We start from the raw sequence: 21083 nt of genomic DNA on the forward strand, positions 1-21083 counted from the left end.
GCTGGGGCTGAGGCCCTGCTGGGGCGCGCGTGGCTGTAATGTGGGGGTCCCGCCGAGGCTCTCGAGGTGCGCGCGGGGCTGTCGGGAAGGGAGTGCTTGCGGTGCTGCGCCCTCTCGCTGTAACCCTCCCGCCGGCGCCACCTCTCTGGCTTCGGCGGGACCCCCTCCACAGAATGGGGCCCCTGCGAGCGTACGGCCCCGTGCCACCCAAGGTCTCCCACTGGCAGAGGTGACTCAGATTCCCAGTGATTTTGAAAAACTGTGGTGTTGAGTGAAAAAAAAAATCAAAGCACAGAAATCAACCCCCGCAGGCAGAGGTTCAGCTCAGCGATCGACATGGCTATGGTGAGTCACAACCTCCCTGGCTCTGCGAGGAAGCGCGCGACCCGTCGGGAGCCTGCGCCGGGGCCGGCTCCGCACGGCGCCAGCTCGGCTGGACTTCCCGGTCGCAGGACAGCGCGCGAGAAACGTCTTTACCAAGCGCAATTATACTGTTCTCGAGCAGAGCGCAGACACCACGTTTAATAAAGAAATGACGCTACGCGAAGGCGCTCCAGCGGTTTGCCGAGGGCGGGGAGACATCACCCGGCGACGCCCGTGCGCTGGGCGAGGGCCGCGGACTTTCCTTGCCTCAGGTCCCGGTGGCCCTTTTGGTCCCAGCCATCTTCAGTGCCCCCGCTCCACTTGTCGTGGAGGGGGCACCGCTCCGCTGGTGTCCGCAAAGGCGCCATCTGGGACCGGAGCGGAGACCTGATGCCTGTTGCCCTTCTTACGCTGCCCCTACCTCTAGGCTCCGGGCCCGGTTTCGGGAGGACCTCCCGACGCTGCGGGAAGGCTCCTGGGACAGGGCGGGAAGGGCTCGCGGTCAACGGTGCGGGCGCTAGGCCCAAGCTCCGCAGCACAGTCTGTGTGGCGTGAACGGGTAAGAGCGCTTAACCGCTTGCTTCGCCGACGCCTGTGTTTTCTGGTGTTCAGCGGGTCGCTAGAGCGGGCGGCGCGGGGGCGACAGAGCAGCACCGGAGCAGACTACACCGCCAGGGCGCGTTTCTGTTCCGGCCCCTGCCTGCCTCGCCCAGCCCCACGGAGAGCGCCGAGCACCATGGAGCGCGGCGGGTTGGGGCTCCCAGCAGGTGCAGTCGGTTCCGTGGCTGGTTCCGGGTGCCATGCTGGGCGGCTACCGAGCAGAGTTCGCCTGCAGCCGCCACCTGTGGTCACGGGCGAACGCCCGAAGCCGCGTCAGGATAGCCCTCCGGCCTCTGCATACACCCGGTCGCATGCATGGCCCCGTCCTTTCGCTCCTGCAGCGAAATGCCCTCCAGGAACCCCTGGCCGCTCTCTCAGGACTCGCGGGAGGACGCGCTGAGACCAATCGGGCTGTGCTATCACACTGCCCTGTATTTGGTTACAAACAAAAACTGACCAAGGTGGCCAGACGGCGGGACAACACTGGGTACCTTTCCTTCTCTGTTTCGGGGTGCCGATTAGGGCGGTACCTAAATTGAGTTTCTTTAAGCTGTCCAGCCTGGGCTCCCCCGCGACAAAATGTCCCATCTCCCCACTGGCCTCGCCCCAACTCCGGCACCACAGTATCTCAGAGCCCGGGCATCGCAGGACGCGCACTGGGAGGACAGGTGGGGGTGCGGATCTCGAGAAGGAGGGAGATAGAAGACCCGGCGGAGAGGTGGGGCGTACCTGCACCACCACAGCGCTCTCCACGCGGGCCCGAACCCCGAGCTGCCTGTACCGGCCCCAGCACGCCGAGGGATGGTTCCTGGGCGGGTCTCTGAGCCCAAAAAACCTCGAGGATCCCATCCAGCGGACGCACCACCCTCTCCCCCACCTGGAGGCAGCGGCTCTTCTCGGTCTTTTCTTTTTTTTCTTAAAAGTATTTTTTTTCCCGAGTTCATTTTTCATTTCCCTATTTTACCTGCTCCGTGCGCGCTCGCTTTCCGCCTTACACCCGAACCGCAGAAAGAGGCCTTGGGGGTTGCTCCGCGCCCTATTTTGGTCTCTTCCCCGTAAGGGCTCCGCCGCTTAGCGGAGGTTCGGCGCGGGGGAAAAAAGCTGGGTGCCCTTGCGAGTGCCATGAGGAGGGCGCCCCAGAGAGCCGCGGGGGCTAGGGCGAGGAAGATGAGCAGCCTGCAGATCGAGTCCGGCCGGGAGCCCGGACTCTGGGAGGGGAGATTGCGCAGAGGCCCCCTGCTATACTGTTTAACCGCGCGTTCTTGGGGACCAACGGTCCTTGCGTCTGCCCCAGGGCGGCTGACAGAAACTCCCGCAGCCGGTCCAGAGCTCAGCGGCGCCTCCTGAGGCCCCCTCTGTTCCACGCGCTTGCCGCGGCGGTCGCCGCTGCTGGCTGGGGGAGAGGCGAGGTTGCATATTGGGGTGGGGGATGGGCGCGCACACCGCTGCCAGCAGCCTAAGTCACTCGGTAAACACGCCGGGCAGGGCAGGGCGGGCGGCGCGCGCAGCGGGAACCCTACACGCCGCCCCGCCTTTACCTGCTGCGGCCCGCACGCGCCGGGGCCGCAGCGCCAAGGAGGGGCGGGGTACCAGCGCGGGGCGGGCCTTGGCGGGGGCGGGGCCCACGGTGATTGGGCGCGGGCGCGGGGCCGCGGGCTGGAGCTGGGCTGCAGGGTCGCGGGTTTCACTTCGCTCCGCGCAGTCTCCAGGTCTCGTGCTCTTCAGATCGCTCCGGCCCGTGTCGCCGCCGCCGCCGGGTCCTCGCAGCTGCCGGGCGCGTCCTGCCCACTGCGGTCAGCATCGCCTCGGGCTGCTCGGTTCGCTCCGCTTCCGCCGCCACCGCCTTGGCGCCTTCCCCTGGACCGCGCTCCCCCAATGTCTGACTCTGACTCTCGGACTGAGAAACGCAAGGTAAAATATCTCCGGATCCGGGACGGGTGGAAGACGCGCTGGAGCCACACGCTGCACCTTCTGCCCGCTTCCCGCGCACGTGCTGGGCTAGACACTCGTCCCCGTCCCGCTTGTCTACCGGCGGGAGGCGGCGATCGGAGCGGGTCGGGTCCCTCCCTCCCCAGGCAGGTCTACTTGGGGAGGAGTCGTGCTCCCAGAGGCCGTAAGCTCTTAGTGGATGTGCGGCGCGGGCCGGGATGAGGCGCGTGGGGTGGTGCAGCGTCTCGGGCCGCTGGAAAGGCAGCGCGTGCTCTCGGCGTCGGCCCGGGAGCTGAGGCCACTCTCCCTTGTGAGCTGCGCGCCCGGCCGCGGAGTCTCACCGGTCGCGCGGTACGAGCCGGTCTCGGGTGTGCGGGCTGAGTGCGGAGGATTTGCGGAATTGCTGGGGATTCGCTGACGAGACTCGGCTTTACCTTGTGCACATGCAGGCCGAGGGGGGGTCCAGGCAGCCGCTGCGTCCAACCTCTCGGACGTGTCCTGGGGACGTCTCGTCCGTAGGCGCCCTGCGACGATGCCGAGCGCACGAGTCACGGACAGCGAGGGACCAAGGGATTCCTCTACCGCCGGGGCCACGCGGTGGACGAGCGTGGACCTGCTTCGTTCGTGGGGCCCGGCGGTTTTAGCGCCCTGGGCGTGCCCGAGCGCAGCCCGATCGTTTGCTGATGACCGGGGCTGATGGCGGTGCGACCCCTCGGGGTTGGCGCTGGGACGCCGGGCTTGGGGGTGTGGATGTGCTGGTTGTCTGCTGTGGTCACGGTGCGCGTGAATATGCGCGCCCGGGGCCGGCGGTGGCCGCTCGGCTTTGGTGCGTGACCGCGGCACACGGGAACGTAGAGGGAGGAAGTTGGGAAGGATGGGTGCTGCAACTGGGGAAGGGAGGCCTCTAGTGCGCTTTCTGCGGAGGGCCTGGGCAGGGGGCGGCGGCAGGCGACAAGGACTGGGGTCTGAAGTCGGCCTGCGGCTCCTGCTTTGTTTCAAGTTGACCGGCTCCTCCCGGCGGCCGGAGCCGCCGAGGCGCGCGCGGAGTCGGGATGGGCCGAGGGGCAGGAGAGGTGGCTGAGCCGCCCGGGCCCGGAGGCCCCGATGCCGCCGCTGCCACTGGCCGCGCGGCGCTCGGAGTCGAGTTTGTCAACAATCGCGTCGCCTCTGGCGGCCTGGCCGGTAGGCGCCGCCCCCTCCGTGGTCGGCGATTGGCTGGGGTGGGGAGCGAGCGCGCACGGGCCAATCGGGAGCGAAGGCACCGGCGCCAGAGGCGCTGGGAGGCGGCGGAGCCGGCGGCGGCGGCGGGCGCACAGCGCGAGGGGAGGAGCGGCGGAGGGAGGATGTTCCCGGCGCGCGGAGCCCTGGGCGGCCCGGCGGAGCGCGGCGGCGGGCGCGCGGCCAGCTGCGGGCTCTGCGCCGCCCCGCGGGCTCTGAGCGCGGGTCCCGGGCTTTGTCTTGCGAACCGCCTTCGCGGTGACGGTCTGGGGGCTCCGGTTCGGCGAAAGGCGCGGGCCGGACGCCGCGGGGCCCGGGCCCGGACGCGACGCTCGGAAGTGAAGGGGCGGACGTGAGTTTCGGCCTGCAGAGGGAGGGTCTACGGGGTGAAGAGGACGCCCGCTCGGGGTCGCCTATCGCGCGGGGTTACCGTGAACTTACAGGGGCGCCCGGGCCGGTTTCGGGGATCCGTATTTGGAGGTGTGCAGATAACAGTGCGGTGGACTTGGGGGAAGTTTTGCCGGGGTGTGCGCCGCGCTGCCCCCGCTGGAGGGATCGCGGGCGGGAGCGGGCCGGGCGGGCTCGGAGTTACAAACTATTGTGACGCACTTACTACGACGGACGGCCCTTGCCAAACCTCCCCAGACTTGCTGCCCTCAGCACTTTCGGCAGAACAATGGGGCCGGAGCGGGGAACGCGGCCAGCCGCCTGCAGTCGCTGCCTCTGCGCGCGCTCCTGAGCCCCAGCGCAGCTTCTGGCCCCGGGAACCCGCCCGCCGGGCTTCTGGCGTAGTCCAGCCATTCGGAGCAGAGCCCTGGGATTGACTTCGGACACGCTACCTGCCTTACAACGTGTGTGTGTTCCAGCAGCAGTTCCACAAGTCATTGACGTTCTCGCTGTTTTGTTTGGTAGCCAGAAGTTTAGCTCTCCCACCCCCAACACAGAAAATGATACCTTTGTTATTTTTGGTGTATTTTTATTCTTATTTAGAGGATTGTCAGACATATGCGAAGTAATGAAGTTACTTTAACGAAGTTAAGGTGTTTGGTATTCATTTTTAACGAGTAGGTGAAAGGTCACTAATTGAGTTACTCGTGATTATTATTTTGCTTAAGGTAATCTTAGTTTTATTTTACTTGCAGAAAAAAAGACCAAATGGCAAAGCAACCTTCCGATGCAAGTTCTGAGTGTAACAGAGAAGGTGGACAATTGCAGCCTGCTGAGAGACCTCCTCAGCTCAGGCCCGGGGCTCCGACCTCTGTACAGATAGAGCGGCAAGGTAATCCTGAAGGTGAAGGGGACCGCTGCCCCCACGGCAGCCCTCAGGGCCCGCTGGCCCCGCCTGCCAGCCCCGGGCCTTTTGCCACCAGATCCCCGCTCTTCATCTTTGTGAGAAGATCCTCCCTGCTGTCCCGCTCCTCCAGTGGGTATTTCTCTTTTGACACAGACAGGAGCCCAGCACCCATGAGTTGTGACAAATCAACACAAACGCCGAGTCCTCCTTGCCAGGCCTTCAACCATTATCTCAGTGCAATGGGTAAGCCCCTCTGGATAAGGGACTGTGGACGTGTGGTTGTTTGAATCTCTGCTGAAAGGCTGCATGTAGCATTTATACACCCTTTAAAATTGTTCTGCTGTAGTCCATGTTTTGATAGGAATGGAGATTGTGTCCAATAAAACATCAAACCCCCATTTTTAAAAAAATTACCACGTTTTGTGGAAACGATGAGGTGAGGTCCAAGCATCAGGTTGTTGGGCTGCAGAGCTGGAACCTGCTGCCTTGTAAGAGTATGACATGGCGCGTTCTTGCTTATTGATGACATTCCACCAGGAAGGGCATCGGTCAGTTACAGCAGACAGCATAACCAAAAGTGTGGAGATGAGACAAGTTAATCAATTTTAAAAAATGACATTTTAAAAAAGTGAACTCATTCATACAGGCAGTGCTGGCAGAGAACCATGAACATGATTTGTTTTCTATTCAGATTCATCTTTGGGTTTATTTTGTTAGACAGTTTGGGCATAGTCCTAATGAGATCAGATTGTAGGTTTTTATTTCAGGGGTTAAAGGCAGTTTTGGGGTCTGAATGAACCAGAAGTGGCAAAAGTCAGTGCTCAGAAAAACCTGGCAGTGCTATCAGCGAGAGGGCTGACCTGGTGGGATTGGGGTGCACTGCAGAGCATTTGCCTGAGTTAGGGCGGCCCCCAGGGTGGTCCTGAGGGTATGTGGGCTCAGTGCTAGGTTTTCTTATATTGCAAGATAATCCAAAAATGCAGATTCTGGTGCCAAAAGTCCTGATGTTTAAACATTGGCAACTGACTTAGAAATTTGAAAACACTGCAAGCCAGATAAAAACATCTGCTGTCTCCATTAGACGTTTGACCTTCTGCATGTGACTGAGTACGGGCAGTGAAAGGGTAAGCATGCGGGTCAAGTCGCCGTTCTCACCTAATTGGAAAGTCCGTGTCTTCATCAGGACCCACCAGGTTCTCATTCTCCACTGGTCCAGACCAGCACCTCCTGTGTGAACAAGATAACAGCAAGTGGACAGGCAGCATTATCGATTAAGAAATCCAGTATCGATTCTATTAAATTGTAGGTGACACAGAGTCACCAAGGAGACACCTAGCTGCCGGAACACAATGACAAATCTTGCATTTGCAAATTCTGTAGGGCTCTGTCTCCATAACCTTCAGTGAGATGACAGCCGTTGCAGGTCTGTCCCTGTGTCACAGAGAGAGAGAACCTCAGAGGGTTGGTCACTTGTCAGAGGCTGGGCACACCTGGGACATGGTAGGCACCTGTGACGAAAACAGCAACATCTGCATATGTTGGCTGTGCGTCTCCTACTAAAGGCTGAGAGATGCAGTCAGCCTCCGTATTCATAGCTTTTGCATCCGAGGGATGAACCACCTGTGGATCAAAAATATTTGAGGGTAAAACAAAAAGTTCCCAAAAGCAAAGCTTGAACTTGCCACGTGCCGAGCCCTGAGCGGGGTCCATGCACATGAGGTGACATGCAGGCACGCCCTGCTGTCACCTGTGTGCAAGTACAGGTTCCGTACCATTTTATAGAAGAGACTTGAGCACCGCTGATTTGGGTGTCCGTGGGGGTCCTGGAACCAATTCTCCAGGACACGGAGCTGCAACTGCGCTTTACTGGGGTCCCCCCTTAGGGAAAGGCGCTGGAGGTGTTACCAGTATGATGACCTTAGTTGTTGCTGTTGGCGCTGCTCCTGCACTCAGTTCAGCCTTGGAACTCCCTGGTGCCTTAGAAGTACGTTTCTCTGCCCGTGCAAATGCCACCGAGTGTGTAAACCCACACTGGTCTTGCTCCCTAAGTGCGTTGGCAGGGCTCAGTGTTAACGGTCTGTGTAAACCAAATGTCTAAGGGGCCTTCGGAAGCGTGTTTTTCCACTGCCGGCCAATGAGCTGTTCTTTGTAGGTGGTGGCTTACCGCACAGAAATGGCCCCTCCTGCCCTGTGACTAGAGCAGTGCTTGAGGTAGAGTGTTTTCTAATGGAAGGGCAGGTGACATACTCTGTAACCAGCTAATTATAAGGTGTAAGCACCGTTACTTGAGACAACAGATGAAGAGCTTTAGAGATCACAATGTAAATTATTAGGCACAGTTATGGTTGTGCCTGCAAAGTACAGTGATGGGTTCCGAGGTGTGATTTTTATCGCGTTAAGTATGTTTCAGTGCGTGGGTGTGATAACTGAGCATGTTGGATTAAATGATAAGTTGTGTGAGGAGTGTGTCTGAAGTTAACACACCAAGTTAAGTTTCAGGATTAGTTCTTGGGAAATTGGTGGGGAGGGGCTGTGCTGGGGTGGGGCCCCCAGGCAGGCTGGTGGGGACAGGATAGTCAGATGTGGGCGTGGGGAGGAGAGGAAGTTTGCAGACTTTGTGGTCCATCCCGTTCTCCCTGGTTGACGTGACAATAGCTCGGTGCCTGAAGGCCCTTGAAATGTGCTTGCTTGGCAGATTTGGTTCTGTTCTCTTTTTGGCCGTGTTCAGTGTTCCTTACTCAACCACATCCATTAAGATCGTCAATGAAGCTTTTGATAATTTATTGCAGAATTCGCTTTTCACAAAGCAGTCTTTGTGATGGGTTCCCAGCAATGGGGCGCAGATGTGAGGTTTGGAAGGGGTTCCCCTTAACCTAGGAGCACCTTTGTCCACAAACATCCTGCCCCGCGACTCGCGGTAGAGAACAGCGTATGTCAGTATCGTCCGACATCTTTGTCCTGCTGAGAAAGTCGTCCTGTGTGGGAGTCACAGCAGCTGGGTGTCCCACTAGAACGCCTTCTCTTTTCCTCCACACCCCCGACTTCTGTGCTGATGTGCTCAGGGATGTTGTGTGTGTCAGTGAGACGTGCGCATCTGTCCACGTGACCAGGCGTCAGCGCCCTTGCTCCTGGGAGGATGGAGTGGACGAATGTTCTCTCAGTGAAGACCTGGTGATTGTCATCGAGATCACATGGGAGTTGGTTGGCTGAGTGCCTTTTCTGGTGAGGTGCTTACGTCGGGTGTGTTTTTAAAGAAACTGCATGAAACGCTGTGCAAAGTCTCATTTGAAGGTGCAGTCGAGGCCATTGCGAGTAGGGGTTGAGGAAGGTCAGGGTGGGTGCATGCTCATTGTTTACTCCCATGTGTCACTTCGGTGAGTGAGTTGAACTTCATACCTGTGCTTGGCACATGGGAATTCCCAGGTTGGAGTTAATAGTGTTCTCCGTGTCCCTCCCTGTCTCCCGCGTTGCTCCCCTTGGAGCTGGTCCTTAGGTTGTCAGCTCTCTAAGGGGACGTCCTGCAAATCCCCATGAGGACCTGACGCTGGGAGCTCTGCCCATTAGCCCTTCCAGAGACTTCCAGAGAGCTGCCTGAGGACACATTTCCAAAAATGTCTGGTAGCCAGAAAAAGACCCTCCCCTACTAGTTTGTTATTTGGATCTAGCTATGATGTTTGTCACGTAGGGGTGACAGGTCAGGTCTAGCTGAGCACAGGCTTTGTAGGGAAGTCACAGGTGTCATTGAGCCTTCAGGTGGGACTCATCTAACACAGATGTGCTGTCAGTGCCAGTTCATATGGGAATCGAAGCCTTAGTCCAGGAAGAAGAGTGTAAGTGTCCTGCTGGTCATTTTCATACTGATTATATGTTGGGGTAGTTAAAATAAAGATACATTTTTTTTATTATGGTAAAAAAAAATTTGTAACATAAGATTGACCATCTTAACCATTTCTAAGTGCACATTTCCGTGGTGTGAAGTACACTCACATCGTTGTGCAGCCGATTTCCAAACTTTCTCATCTCCTAAAACCCAAACTATACCCTATCAGGCAGCAGCTCCCCGTAGCTGCTCCCCCAGGTCCTGGCAGTTAATCTGTGTCTGAGATTTTGACTGTTCTGGGGACCTCAGAAATGGAATCCTGTAGTATTTGTCCTTTGTGCCCGGCTTATTTCACTGAGCACAATGTCCTCGAGGTCCATCCAGGTGTTGGAATGTCCTTTTTCAAGGCTGAATGATATCCCACTGTGTATAGACCACTTCTTTAGCCACTCATCTGTCGTTGGGCACTTGGGTTGCATTCATCTCGTGGCCATCGTGCATTACGCCGCTGTCTATGAACGTGGGGGTGCAGATGTCTGTGAGATCCTGCTTCGTTTCTCTTGGGTGCATAACTCGGCAGTGGGATTGCTGGATCCTGTCATGGTTGTACTTTTAGTTTTCTGAGGCCCCTCCATTCTATTCACCGCAGAGGCCACATCCAGTTTACATTCCCACCAACACTGCACGGGGGTTCCCTTTTCTCCACGTCCTCACCAGCGCGGTGTGTTTTCTTGTTCGGCAGCAGCCACCTGGTGGGTGTGGGGTGCATCTCCCTGTTTCCGACAGGCGTTTCCCCGGTGATCGTTGTGTGCCTTACCTTTCCACGTGTGTGTCGGCCGTTAAATCACATGTGTTTTTGCTGTTAATTGTACCTGTTTATTTCTACTTTTTTAAGTGTGGCTACTAGAAAAATGTCAAATGAGGTTTGTTGCTGGCGTTGTTTAGCAGCCAGACCTGATTCTTCCTCCTCAAAACACACCATTTCCGTGGAACTTAGTCCTTTGGTTGCTATGGTTGACTTGGGGAGTGAACGTCCGAGCAGCCAACACCCGCCAGCTATGTGGGGGCCGCGTTCTCCAGACAAGTGTGAGACTCAGTGTTGTCTCACCTCTTTAATCTCTGGGCACACACGGCCTTGAAAAGGTGGAGGGCGGGTGGTGTGCTGCCTCGGACGCCTCGAGGCCACCCCATTGTCGTTGGTGAGGACCCTGGCCATCACTAGTGTGGACACCAGGGCAGTCCAGTCACCTTGTAGGTCCTGAGTGAGGATAGGGAGTGACAAGAAAAAGGACATTTTCTTCACTGGTTCCAAACAAACTTCAGTGACCGACAGCTGTCTAGACTGTTTTAATTTTGTATCTTTTCACCAAACACTATATTGAGCTGAGTACACACTCACGTGCATTTGTAAGAACAGTGCACAGGTGCTGTGTACCTTCTACCCAATTTCCCACTGTCACAGCACCGTGCAGAGCAGTGTAGTGTCACAATCAGCAAACGGTGTTGATAGTGTCCACCTCCCTTCTTCAGATTTCACCAGTTCCACGCTCACTTCATGTGCACACACGTGTGTGTGTTTCCTTCTGTGCTGTTTGCCACGTGCACAGGTCTGTGTCGCCACCACATAGTCAAACAGGAGAGCCCCGTCCGGAGCATGTCTCACGCTGCCTCTTTACAGCCACTGTGACCCCTGACAGCATCTCTGGTTGTACTGTTACACTTGTTTCATGCTCACTGGACAAGTAGCATCGGACCATGCGTGACCTTTTGGGGTTGGCTGTGTTCACTCAGCATGATTTTTGGTGACCCACCCGTGGCGTGTGTGTGCCAGGAGTTGCACGGTGCTTATTGCTGAGTACCACTGCACGCGGCTGCACCATGGTGTCACTGTTGACCCGTCAAAGGACATCTGGATTGCTTGCGGGCTCTGGCAGAGACCTGTACAGCCGGCCCTCGCTGTGTGTCACCTGTTGGCTCCTGCTCTGTCTTCGGGCAGCTGCCAGTCAGTCGAGGCCGAGAGCAGACTTCCCTTGTGAGGCCCCCCCATCGGTGACCGGCCACCATGGATTCACCAGGGCACTGAGCTGATGTGTGAATAGGCCTGTTGTGTGAGTACGCATTGTCGCTTCTTTGGGATAGATACCCAGAATTGTGATTGTTGGGTCATAGGGTGACGCGTTCTTGAATAAACTGCTGAGGTGTTTGCCAACGTGGCTGTCCCGTTCGTATTCCCATCAGTGTGCGACATCAGCTTCTCCACAACCAGCCCTGGGTGTCACCACCAGTGTTTATGGGAGCCATTCCGGCACACAGGAGTGGCATCGGTTGTAGTTTTAATTTGCACTTCCCCATGGCTAACGGTGACTATTTTTCATGCGTTTGAATCTGTACCCCCTCCTCGGTGAAATGGCCATTCATGCCTGTTGCTCATCGTTTGATTGGGTTGTTTGGATTTTTCACTCTTAAGTTTTGAGAGCTTTTGTGTATTCTAGAGTCGATGCCTTTGTCATATTCCCCCCCAGTCTGTAGCTTGTCTTTGCATCCTCTTCATAGAGCAGAATTTTTCACTTTGGATGAAGTCTAGTTTGTGCGTTTTTCCTTTTCTGGATCACATGTTTAGTGTCTCCATTAAGCCGTAGGTCCCAGAGACTTTCGCCTCTTTTTTCCTTCTAAAAGTTGTACAGATTTGCGTGTGACGTGAGATCTGTGATTCACACTGTTCATTTGTGTGTAATGGGTGAGGTTCAGATCAGTGTTTATTCTTTCCAGTACCACCTGTTGAAAAGGTGTCCCAGGTAACTGCTTTTGATACTTTGGTCAAAAATCAGTGGGCATGTTTGGGTCTATTTCCGGTTCCATTTTGTGTCCCCCTGTACTAGGTGTCTGCCCCTCTGCCAACACCACACTGCCAACCTGACTGGTTGTATGCCAGGCTGTGATAGTGGATGCAGTGATTCCAGACCTTATGCTTTTTGTTTTTTTCAAAGTTGTTTTAGCCTCGCCCTGTGCCTTTTCATGGGAATTTTAGAATAAGCTTGTCTGTGCCTTCAAAAAAAAAAAAAAAACACCCTCTTGGGACTTTTATAAGAATAGTATTAAACCTATAGGCCAACTGGGAGGGGAAGATGCATCTTCACTGGTGTGTCCTCCGTTCCATAAATAGATAGGTCTCTTCGAGTGTTTACATCTTTACATTTTGGTGACTTTCAGCACACAGATATTATACCTGTTTTTTGCTAGATGTCATTTACTTTGGAGCAATTGTCAATAGGATTGTATGTCTAATTTCCATTTCCATGTGTTCATCTTTACTACATAGAAATGCAGTTCATTCTTGCCTGTTGGTCTTGTATCCTGCATCCTTGATGAACTCATTAATTCTCAAGTGTTTTGTAAATTCCTTGGGAGTTCAGTCCAGACAGTCGTGTAGTCTGCAAACAGGGACGATTTTATTTCTTCCTTTCTGATCAGTGTGCATTTTCTTTTTTTTGCCCTATTTCACTAGTTGGAGCTTCTAGTGCTGTGTTGAGTGAGGGTGGTGAAGGCAGACGTCCTTGCCAGTCTTCCCAGTTGTGGGGGAAAGCTTTCTGTCTTGAACCATTAGTAAGCACGTCAGCTCTAGGTATTTTGTAGATACTCTTTAAAAAGATGTAGTTTCTCTTTATTTCTGCATTGCTGAGAGTTGTTATCGTGGATGGAAGGGGTGTTAGATTTTACAAAATGTTTATTCGACGTGAACTGATACAGTCACGTGAGTTAACACGAGCCTGTTGGTTAAGCTGGTACATGCATGGGTTTTTCAGTGTTATCACCTCACGTGCCTCGGATAAGTCCTGCTTGGTCAGAGGGTAATTCTTTTCACACATTGTGTGTGTGTGTGTGTGTGTGTGTGTGTGTGTGTGTGTGTGTGTGTGTGTGACGTGCCATTGAGTCGGCTGTGCCTCCTGGTGACCCCACGAATGAGTGACATCCACAGTGTCCTGTCCCCAACAGCCCCGCTCAGCTCTTGGAGTCTCAACCTCTGGCTTCTTTTATGGAGTTAGTCCATCTCACGTTTGGCCTTCGTCTCCCCTCTGCCTCCCATTTTCCCAGCATTCTTGTCTTTCCCGGAGAACCCGGCCTTGTCACGATGTGTCCGAAGTAGGACAGCTTCATCTTGTCCCTTTGCCTCCAGTGGTGTTCCAGGCTTAGTTTGTTTGCTCTGACCCACTGGTGCGTCTTTCTGGGGGTCCAGGGGGTCCGCAGAGCTCTCCCCCAGCGCGAATTTCAAATGAATCATTTTATTCCTCTCAGCCTCTGCACTGTCCAGCTTTCACGAAATTCCGTGCATAGGAATTGGGAGCACGAGGGGGTGGCTGGTCTCGGCCTTGGTCCTAATGACACATCTGTGCTCTTGGTGACCTTTGCTAGTTCTTCCATTGCTGCCCTTCCCAGTCTCGGCCTCCACGTGACTTCTTGGCTGCATCTGATGGAATCGGTGACAGAACCAGTAAAATCTTTAACAATTGCAGTATCTTCTTTGCCTGATAAAGCCGTGTGTTTCTTCTCTAATCATCATTCTTGTCCTCTTGATGTTCACATGCAGCCCTGCTTTGGCCCTTTCTTCCTCCCCTTTCATCAGAAGTTACCTCAGATCCTTGCAACTTTCTGCAGTGAATTGGTGTCGGTTATTGATATTTCTTCCACCCGTTTTCACTTCTCCTTCTGCATCCAACCCAGCCCTTCCTTGCTGACTTGTTCTGGCAGGTCTGTCAATTGCTGACAATGTGGAGTTGAAATCCCCAACTGTGACGGTGCATTGGTCTGTTTTCCCTGTAAAATCTGTCAGATTGTGCTTCATGTTTTTTGAGACACTGTTGTTTGGTGCTTAGAATTGTTCTGTCTTCCTGTTGGATTGATCCTTTTATCGTTGCTGTAAAGTCCGTTTTATCTGATAGTAATATAGCCGCGCTTGCTTTCTGTAAAACAAAATTAGTGTAATGTTTACGTGGGTGTGTCTTTTTGCATCCTTTCACTTCCAACCTATATTTGAAGTAAGTTTTTGTAGCAGTGTATCATCGGATGACATTCTTTATTTACTCCGCCAAATTTGTCTTTTAAATGGTGTATTTAGACCATTTATATTTAAGGTAATTGTTGATATGTTTCTGCTTTTATTTTTATTTGAACAATTTCTAGGATACCATCTTTATTTATAGTATTTTTAATGTATTGCTCTTTATAGCTTTTTTGGTGGTCGTTCCAGGTATTACAATATGCAGATGTCACTTACTGTAGTCCACCAGAATGAATGATGTCAGTATTTTAGGAATTCCTCTCAGTGTAGTCACCACACTTTCCACCAGGACCTCTTACCTGCCTCACTTCTCAAATACAGTTGCCTTAAATATTTTCTCCAAATACGTTGAGCCACCATGTCAGCTGGTGGTACATTGTTTTGCTTCCACCATCTTACATGAGAAGTAGGCTAGTTTGTTGTATCTGTTTACTCCCTTTTTTCTCCATTCCAGTATTCTTTCCTTTCTGGAGTCCTAAGCCTTCTGTCACCATTTCTGCTTGGAGAACTTTCTTTGGTCATTTTTTTAGTGACAGGCTTGCTGGCAGCAACCCTCTTAGTTCTCGTTTGTGAGAATGTCTTCATTTCTCCTTTGTTCCAGAGGATATTTTCACTGGATATAGAATTCATCATTGGCTGTTTGTTTGTTTGTTTTTGCAGTGCTGGAGAAACATGTCACTTCGTCTAACCTTCAGGGTTTCAGATAAGAATCTGCTGTTTTTCCAGTTGCTCCCCTATAATAATGTCATTTCTTTCCAGCTGCTTTCAAATTATTTTCTTTGTCTTTTAGTTTCCAGAAGTGTAATTATGATGCATGTCTTGTGTTGGATTTCTTTTGGGCTTATCCTTTTCGAGGTTCACTCAGCTTCTTGAATCTGTAGTTTTATGTTTTGTGCTGAATTTGGGAAGTTTTCAGCCTTTGTGTCTTTGAACACTTTTCGGTCCCTTCCTTTCTCTTTGGAGACTTTTTAAAAATCTTGCAGGCCCCAGGATTCTGCTCATTTTCATTGTATTTTCAGTCTCTTCCGACGGAGTAAATCCCATCAGTCTGCCTTCAGGACACGCCCACTCTTAGCACATCCAGTGAGGTTTCCTTCTTTTAATTGTACTTTTCAATTCTAAAACTTGTGCCTGCTTCTGCCAGGTGAGGTAGAGGTTCAGACCCCCCCACCCCATGGCCCCAGGCTTTGCTGGTCCTTCCCAGCAAAAGGCAGGCACCGACACACGTGGCTTCATCGTCCAACTGGGGTGCACACTTGACTCCCCTCTGCTCCCTGTTTACAGCAGTCGGCCCCCCTCCCAGCACCCTATTCCCTTCACTGATGCTGGGTGGGGCTTCTCCAGTCTCCTTAATGCCGGTCGGGGTATAGGCTTAGGGTGGTGCTGGGGTCGGGGGGGGCCCACTCCTGCAACCCTGGAGGGGGAATTGGGGCATCATTGCGCCCCTGGCTGGGGATGGAGAGCAGCAACCCCCAGCACTTCTCTGGCAGGGCTGGGAAACCCGCATCCTGCTTAGCCTGCTGACGACCTGGCCGTGGGGTCAGAGTCCTGGGCCCTGGGCTGGGGGCCGCTGGAAGGTCAGCCGCCCACTCACCACGCAGGAGCCACAGGTGTAGGATTCTGGAGTCAGGAGTGTCTGCCCAGAATGGACACCTTCCCCTGGTCCTTCTGCTGGAAGAGCAGGCTACCCCTCGGCCGCCCGTTGGGGCTCTCAGTCGAGGCCTCCACAGCCCTATCCCGGCCATGTGGCTGGTGATAAGGACACCAGGGGCCCAGCCCTGGGTCCCCAGCAGCCCGCTGTCCTCATTGCCCTGTCATTGTTTCTTGTTTCTTGTGTTCGGGCCAGGGTTTTAGTAGTAAGGGGGGGCTTTAGTAGTAAGGGGGGGTTGAGTTCAATGAAAAATTTCCATTTTCTTATAAGGGGGCCTTTATGACTGGCAGTGGCTCTGGCTGCAGTCCACTGCCCAGAATTTTAGGCTCACCTCTTTCACCCTGTTTTTACTCTGTGTTAGGAATAATGTGTTCCTAACATTGGGAAGAGCTGCAGCCATCATCTGGGCGCCCTTTACAGCTGCTGACGGCAGCACCTACCCCGGTGAGCTGTGTGTAACCCTGTGTGTGGCCCCTGGGCCATGCGCTGAGCTGCTCACAAACAGCCCCTGAAAACGTCTGGGTAGCTCATGCTAGCGCCCGCGTGTGGGGACATCTTACTAAAGAGAACAGTAGGTCCCGTGCTTCTGTGTGATTGGCCTGCACACCCCTGGGTCTGTAGTTTTCTGCGTAGGGACATGCGGAGTTAGACTTGAGGACATGCACGTGGAGGTGATTGCTAGCCTGCCGCCTGCCCTCTGTCGCCCTGCCCCCTGCCGCCCTGCCCCCTGCTGCCTGCTCCCTGCAGCCCTGCCCCCTGCCCACCTTTAAAGCCCCAGGATTGGCGCTATCACCTGGGACCAGAGTCTCCTCGTGCCCTGGTGTGTGTCACGGTACCTGTGCAGGCCACGACTCCCTGTGGACCACCCCCCTCCCTGCCGCTGCCCCCCCCCCCCACCAGGACTTGGACGTCTCCATTCTTTGTTCGGTCAGCCTCAGTTTCTTGACATAATCTTCATGTGACAAAATGTCCAGCCCTTGTCTCCTCTGATTTCTGTCCTCTGGTCATTGTGCTTCCTCCCTGGTGAGACCTGGGCTCGGGCACGTGACCAAAGCGCTTACATCCCTTTTCTGCGGGGGGGGGGGGGTCCCTCGCATACCGGGTCCTGGGCTGTAGGCATCGTGCCCCACTGCCCTCAGACCTGCTCTGCGGGCACAGAGCACAGGCCTGATGGCCCTTCTGCAGAAAATGGTGGCATCTGTGTCATCCCGGCGGGGACTGTACCAGCCAAACAACTATTGACAGCCCTCCTGGTCTGGGAAAACCTCTAAATTACTACTCCTGCTTTGACAGACTGGTGCCATCTTCTTAATGCTGTTAAAGAGAATAGTGACCGGGAAATGCTCTTGGTATAATGTTACTTTAAAAGGTTTCAAAGTTGTCGAGACCTAGGTCTTAGTCCATTTATGCTATAACAAAATTACTATATACTGGAGGCTTAGACAGCGTCTGCCCCACACGTCTGTAAGCTGGAGTCTGAGGTCTGAGTGCCACCATGTCAGGTTCTGGTGACAGCCGCCGCCTTCTCACTGTGTCCTCAGGATGGAAAGAGCAGGCTAGCTCTCCAATCACGTCTTGTCACGGCGCTAACCCCTCATGGGGGCCCCATCCTCATGACCTGATCACCCCAAAGGCCCCACCTCCTCATGTCATCCTAGGAGTTTAGTGGGGGCATAGACATCTAGTCTGTAACTACTTGGTGTTCAGTAAGTTCATGAGCCTAACAAAAAGATTAGAAGGAAAATATATGACACTGTTAATAGTGGATCTTTTTGCTTTCGAGTTACAGGTGATTTTTTCAGTGTGCCTTTTTGTATTTGCAAAATTGTCATAAGTAGCATTTATAATAGAACAAATTAATAAAAATGGCCTATTTAATTTTTGCTTTTCATTGCTCTCTCGTGACATGCCCAGTGGGGTCAGTATGGTACCTATGTCTCATTTGTGTGACTCAGTATTAACTGCCACAGCCTTTATGTCGGTAGAGATTTCACCCTGGTGAGGTCCAGTTTTGGGGCCCATTACCAGTATTCCAGATGGACATTGGCCCTTGATCTCCTCTTTGGGGGTCTGTTTTTATTTTAGCAGAGTGGACGTTTTACAGAATCCCCTCCATTCGACAGGGGTCCCAGGTGGATTCAGCACCGGGGCTGTGGCTGGTCCGGAGCAGGGTCTGGATGGGATCCCGGCCGTCCCTGCAGCCTGGCGAGCCACCCGGGTAGATATGCTAGTGTCTGAGCCCCCGTGTCCACCTCCACCAAGCGAGGGCACTAGTGCCCACCTCTGAGGGGCACGGGGAGCTTTCGCATGAGCTGATGGATGCAAAGGGTCAGGTAGGAGCTCAGTGACTCATCTCTCCTTGCTCTTGACCTGTCCCAGCCATAGTGGGTCAGGCCGTGTGACACTGATGGATTGTTCTCTCCTGCTTCCCACTGGAAGGAGCTGTTGTGCCAGGAGTACAGGAGGCCCGTGGGGAAGGGAATTTGTCTGGAAATGCTACCATTATTCTAACCTTCAGGTCCCAAAACAAAAAGCAAAAACGAAGGAAAAAGTCTTCTCTAGAAACTGGGCTGGTGGGGAGAGGGGGTCCCAATCACCCCTGATCTGCCAGTGACCCTGAGCAGAACCTTGGCTCCAGTGGGAAATTGCAGGCCCTGGAGGCACCTGGAAATTTGCACCCCACCCGCCTGTCTGCATTCAGCCCCTGTTGGGGCGCCTGTGGAGTGTCATGGCAGGGCACTTGTGGGGTGTTCCAGGGGGGCACCTTGTGGGGCCCCAGTGGGGCACCTCGGCCCACTTGACCTGGCAGAAACTTGACTCCAGTTCAAGACTTGTATTTGAAGGAGAGGTCTGGAGACTTCAGACACAAGCTGAACTGCTTTTTCCTGCCATCAAAAGAAATGCAGCTACTTCCATAATTGAGGCAGATTGTCGCTGCGAATTTTACATTAGAAACAGTCTTTGCCTGAATAGAGTCAAGAATTTAAAAACAGCTTTTCCCTGAGGGAGTTATACTCTAGCCATCGGTAACTTAAATTATGGTTTTTACTTCTGGGTGAGTGGATCTCACATCCTTCCTGGGAACTTTTCATCACACGACTGGAGGGTGTCCCCTGTCAGTACTGATGCCATTACCTGTGGGCAAGCTAACCCCCCGTTTGTAAGTGGCGGGGCCTTTGTGGCTTGAAGTATTTGCTTAGGATGAGTTGGCGTCTTCTGTTTCCCGTGGGAAAACCAGGTTCACTCTATTTCCCTCTCTGCCCTGGATCACATGCGTGGTTCATGAGCAGTCTTGGCTTGGTGGTGATGGGAGCCAGCCCTGAGCACCGGGCTGAGGGTGAGGGCTGCTGGTCAGCGTGTCCCCTTCCTCCGACTTCTGTCACTGTGGGCACAGGCCAGTAGACTGCACAGGGTGTAGCTGCAAACCTGAGAGTGGGGGCTTTGTGCCACTGTCGGGGTGAGGAAACAACCTGGTGCAAATGGCCTACGGCTGGTGTTGCAGTGGGACTTGATGGGCCCTTGTTCGCTCTGCACAGACCATAGTGCTTTGGCTCGGGCTTTGTAGCCCTTCCTCAGGAGGGAAGATGGTTTGGTAGCTGAAATTTAAAAACAAAAAAATGGAATCTACTGTTTCAGTCTGAGGGGGTGTGTGTTAACACTGACAGATTCTACAACATTGTGGACGATCTGAGTCACTCTGGGACCTCCCCCCCCCCCCGAAAATATGTCACATTTCTGACCAGAGCATGCTGCCCATTCTAGTTCCTAAAACACTTGAACATAAGCAATGTGTAGATTGGATGAATAGTTTGAGATTTTGTGAAAGAAGCTTGCTTAAGTGGAGTCCTGTTTCTCTCACGAATGTGTGTGTGAAAGGGTTTCGTGTGAGCCACACTTGACCTCCTGTTTGCTGACTGAGTTATTTGTCTGTGGGAGAAGAGTGCTGGAGAAAAGACCAAGAGGTTTCTTTTGTTTATCTGTCTGTTTCTCATCCCTTGAGAAGTTTCTCCACACAAAGTGCGGCTCTGGGTTTACACTGCGCTATGAGATGTGCTCCGTGGGGCTGCATTTGAATGGAGATGTCAGTTTTACTGGCCCTCAGCCCCTGTTCTTCTAAGCTCGTCACAGTAGCTCACCAGCTTGAGAGACTGGTTTGGTCCTTGGCAGGAGCACAGACCTTTGTAAGTTTAATGAGAATTGGGGTGACATCTAAGGCAGCCCGAGTACCCACAACCCATCCCTGCACTGGCTTTTGGCATGTGCTCATGGAGCTGGGTCTTCTCTGTGAGGAAAGCCTGGTGCACACAGTAGCCCGGCTCAGCCTTCTCTCCAGCCCCTCCCCTGGTGCCTTGGTGCGATTGTGGGCTTGGAAAGTTCCAGCAGGTCACCCTGTCTACTCTTGGTCCTTCCAGTGACCGGTTAGACTCTGGGGGCAAGTCCCTCCACCCGGCTGGGGCCCAGTGTCCTGACCTGATTCTGTCGTGGTCAGAGCACTGTAGGGAAACAGCCCATCTCATCTGTTTGCATAGTGGGCTCCTCGGTCCTCTTGGCCCAGTATGAGCTGGGCCAGCAGCCCCTTGTCCCCGTGGGGCTGTCTGGCTCCTAGAATACTTGCAAAGCTTGTGCGTCCTGATGGAGCATAGTTATGCTGAAAGTGGGGACCAAGGGAAACCCAGGGAACACAGTCGTAAGAAAAGGGGAAACAGGAAGCCACCACAGAACAACACCTGGGTGGTTCCCTAGAAGGTCGACCACGAGGGTGCCTGAGGCCCAGGTCCTAACACCACTGAGCAGCCCGTGCCCACAGCGAGGCCACTGTCTAACCTCCGCTCGGGGTGGCAGGTCTCTGGGAGGATCCTAGGCCCAGTCTGCAGACCGCAAAATGTCATGTATGTGACGGTGCCCCGTCCGCCACACGGAAAGAGTGGGGGCTCCGGCACCTGTGGGCAAGCAGGAGCCTAAGGTCTGCGGTCTGCCGGGTCTTCCGTCTGTTCCTCCCACTCCCCTGCCCCAGGCCAGACAGCTAGATGGGCCTGACATATGCCTTTGGGACAAACATTTAAACCATTGAGTGTCCAAACAGAAAGATGATTATGTCTTTGTGATTCTGCCTGGAATTGAGGTGTAAAGTTTCTCTTTTCTTCAATTTGGG

General features: G+C 53.9%; 1 protein-coding gene and 1 long non-coding RNA gene across 17 annotated transcripts in view; one reads left to right on the plus strand and one right to left on the minus strand.

Moving 5' to 3' along the window:
• Window positions 1-246: 246 nt before the first annotated feature.
• On the minus strand, window positions 247-2241 carry LOC141571780 (uncharacterized). Its single transcript, XR_016020399.1, has 2 exons — window positions 1928-2241; window positions 247-1205 (listed from the first exon to the last, which is right to left on the minus strand). It is a non-coding gene; the product is annotated as an uncharacterized LOC141571780 (long non-coding RNA).
• Window positions 2242-2282: 41 nt separating this feature from the next.
• The window catches only part of BCL2L11 (BCL2 like 11), a 39612-nt gene continuing 20811 nt past the window's right edge, over window positions 2283-21083 (plus strand). For 2 of the 16 annotated variants that reach the window (XR_012496465.2, XM_088795948.1), the window contains exons 1-2: window positions 3736-4462; window positions 5253-5389. Coding sequence is in view for 12 of the 16 variants with exons in the window: in XM_088795948.1 (XP_088652074.1) it covers window positions 3945-4462; window positions 5253-5389 (655 nt within the window). In the remaining 4 variants the exon portion in view is untranslated. The other 14 variants (XR_012496463.2, XR_012496462.2, XR_012496464.2 and 11 more) reach the window with 12 other exon arrangements.

This window comes from Rhinolophus sinicus, chromosome 2, assembly GCF_057876585.1.
Source record: "Rhinolophus sinicus isolate RSI-liver-muscle chromosome 2, RSI-T2T, whole genome shotgun sequence".
NCBI classification, from domain to species: Eukaryota; Metazoa; Chordata; class Mammalia; order Chiroptera; family Rhinolophidae; genus Rhinolophus; species Rhinolophus sinicus.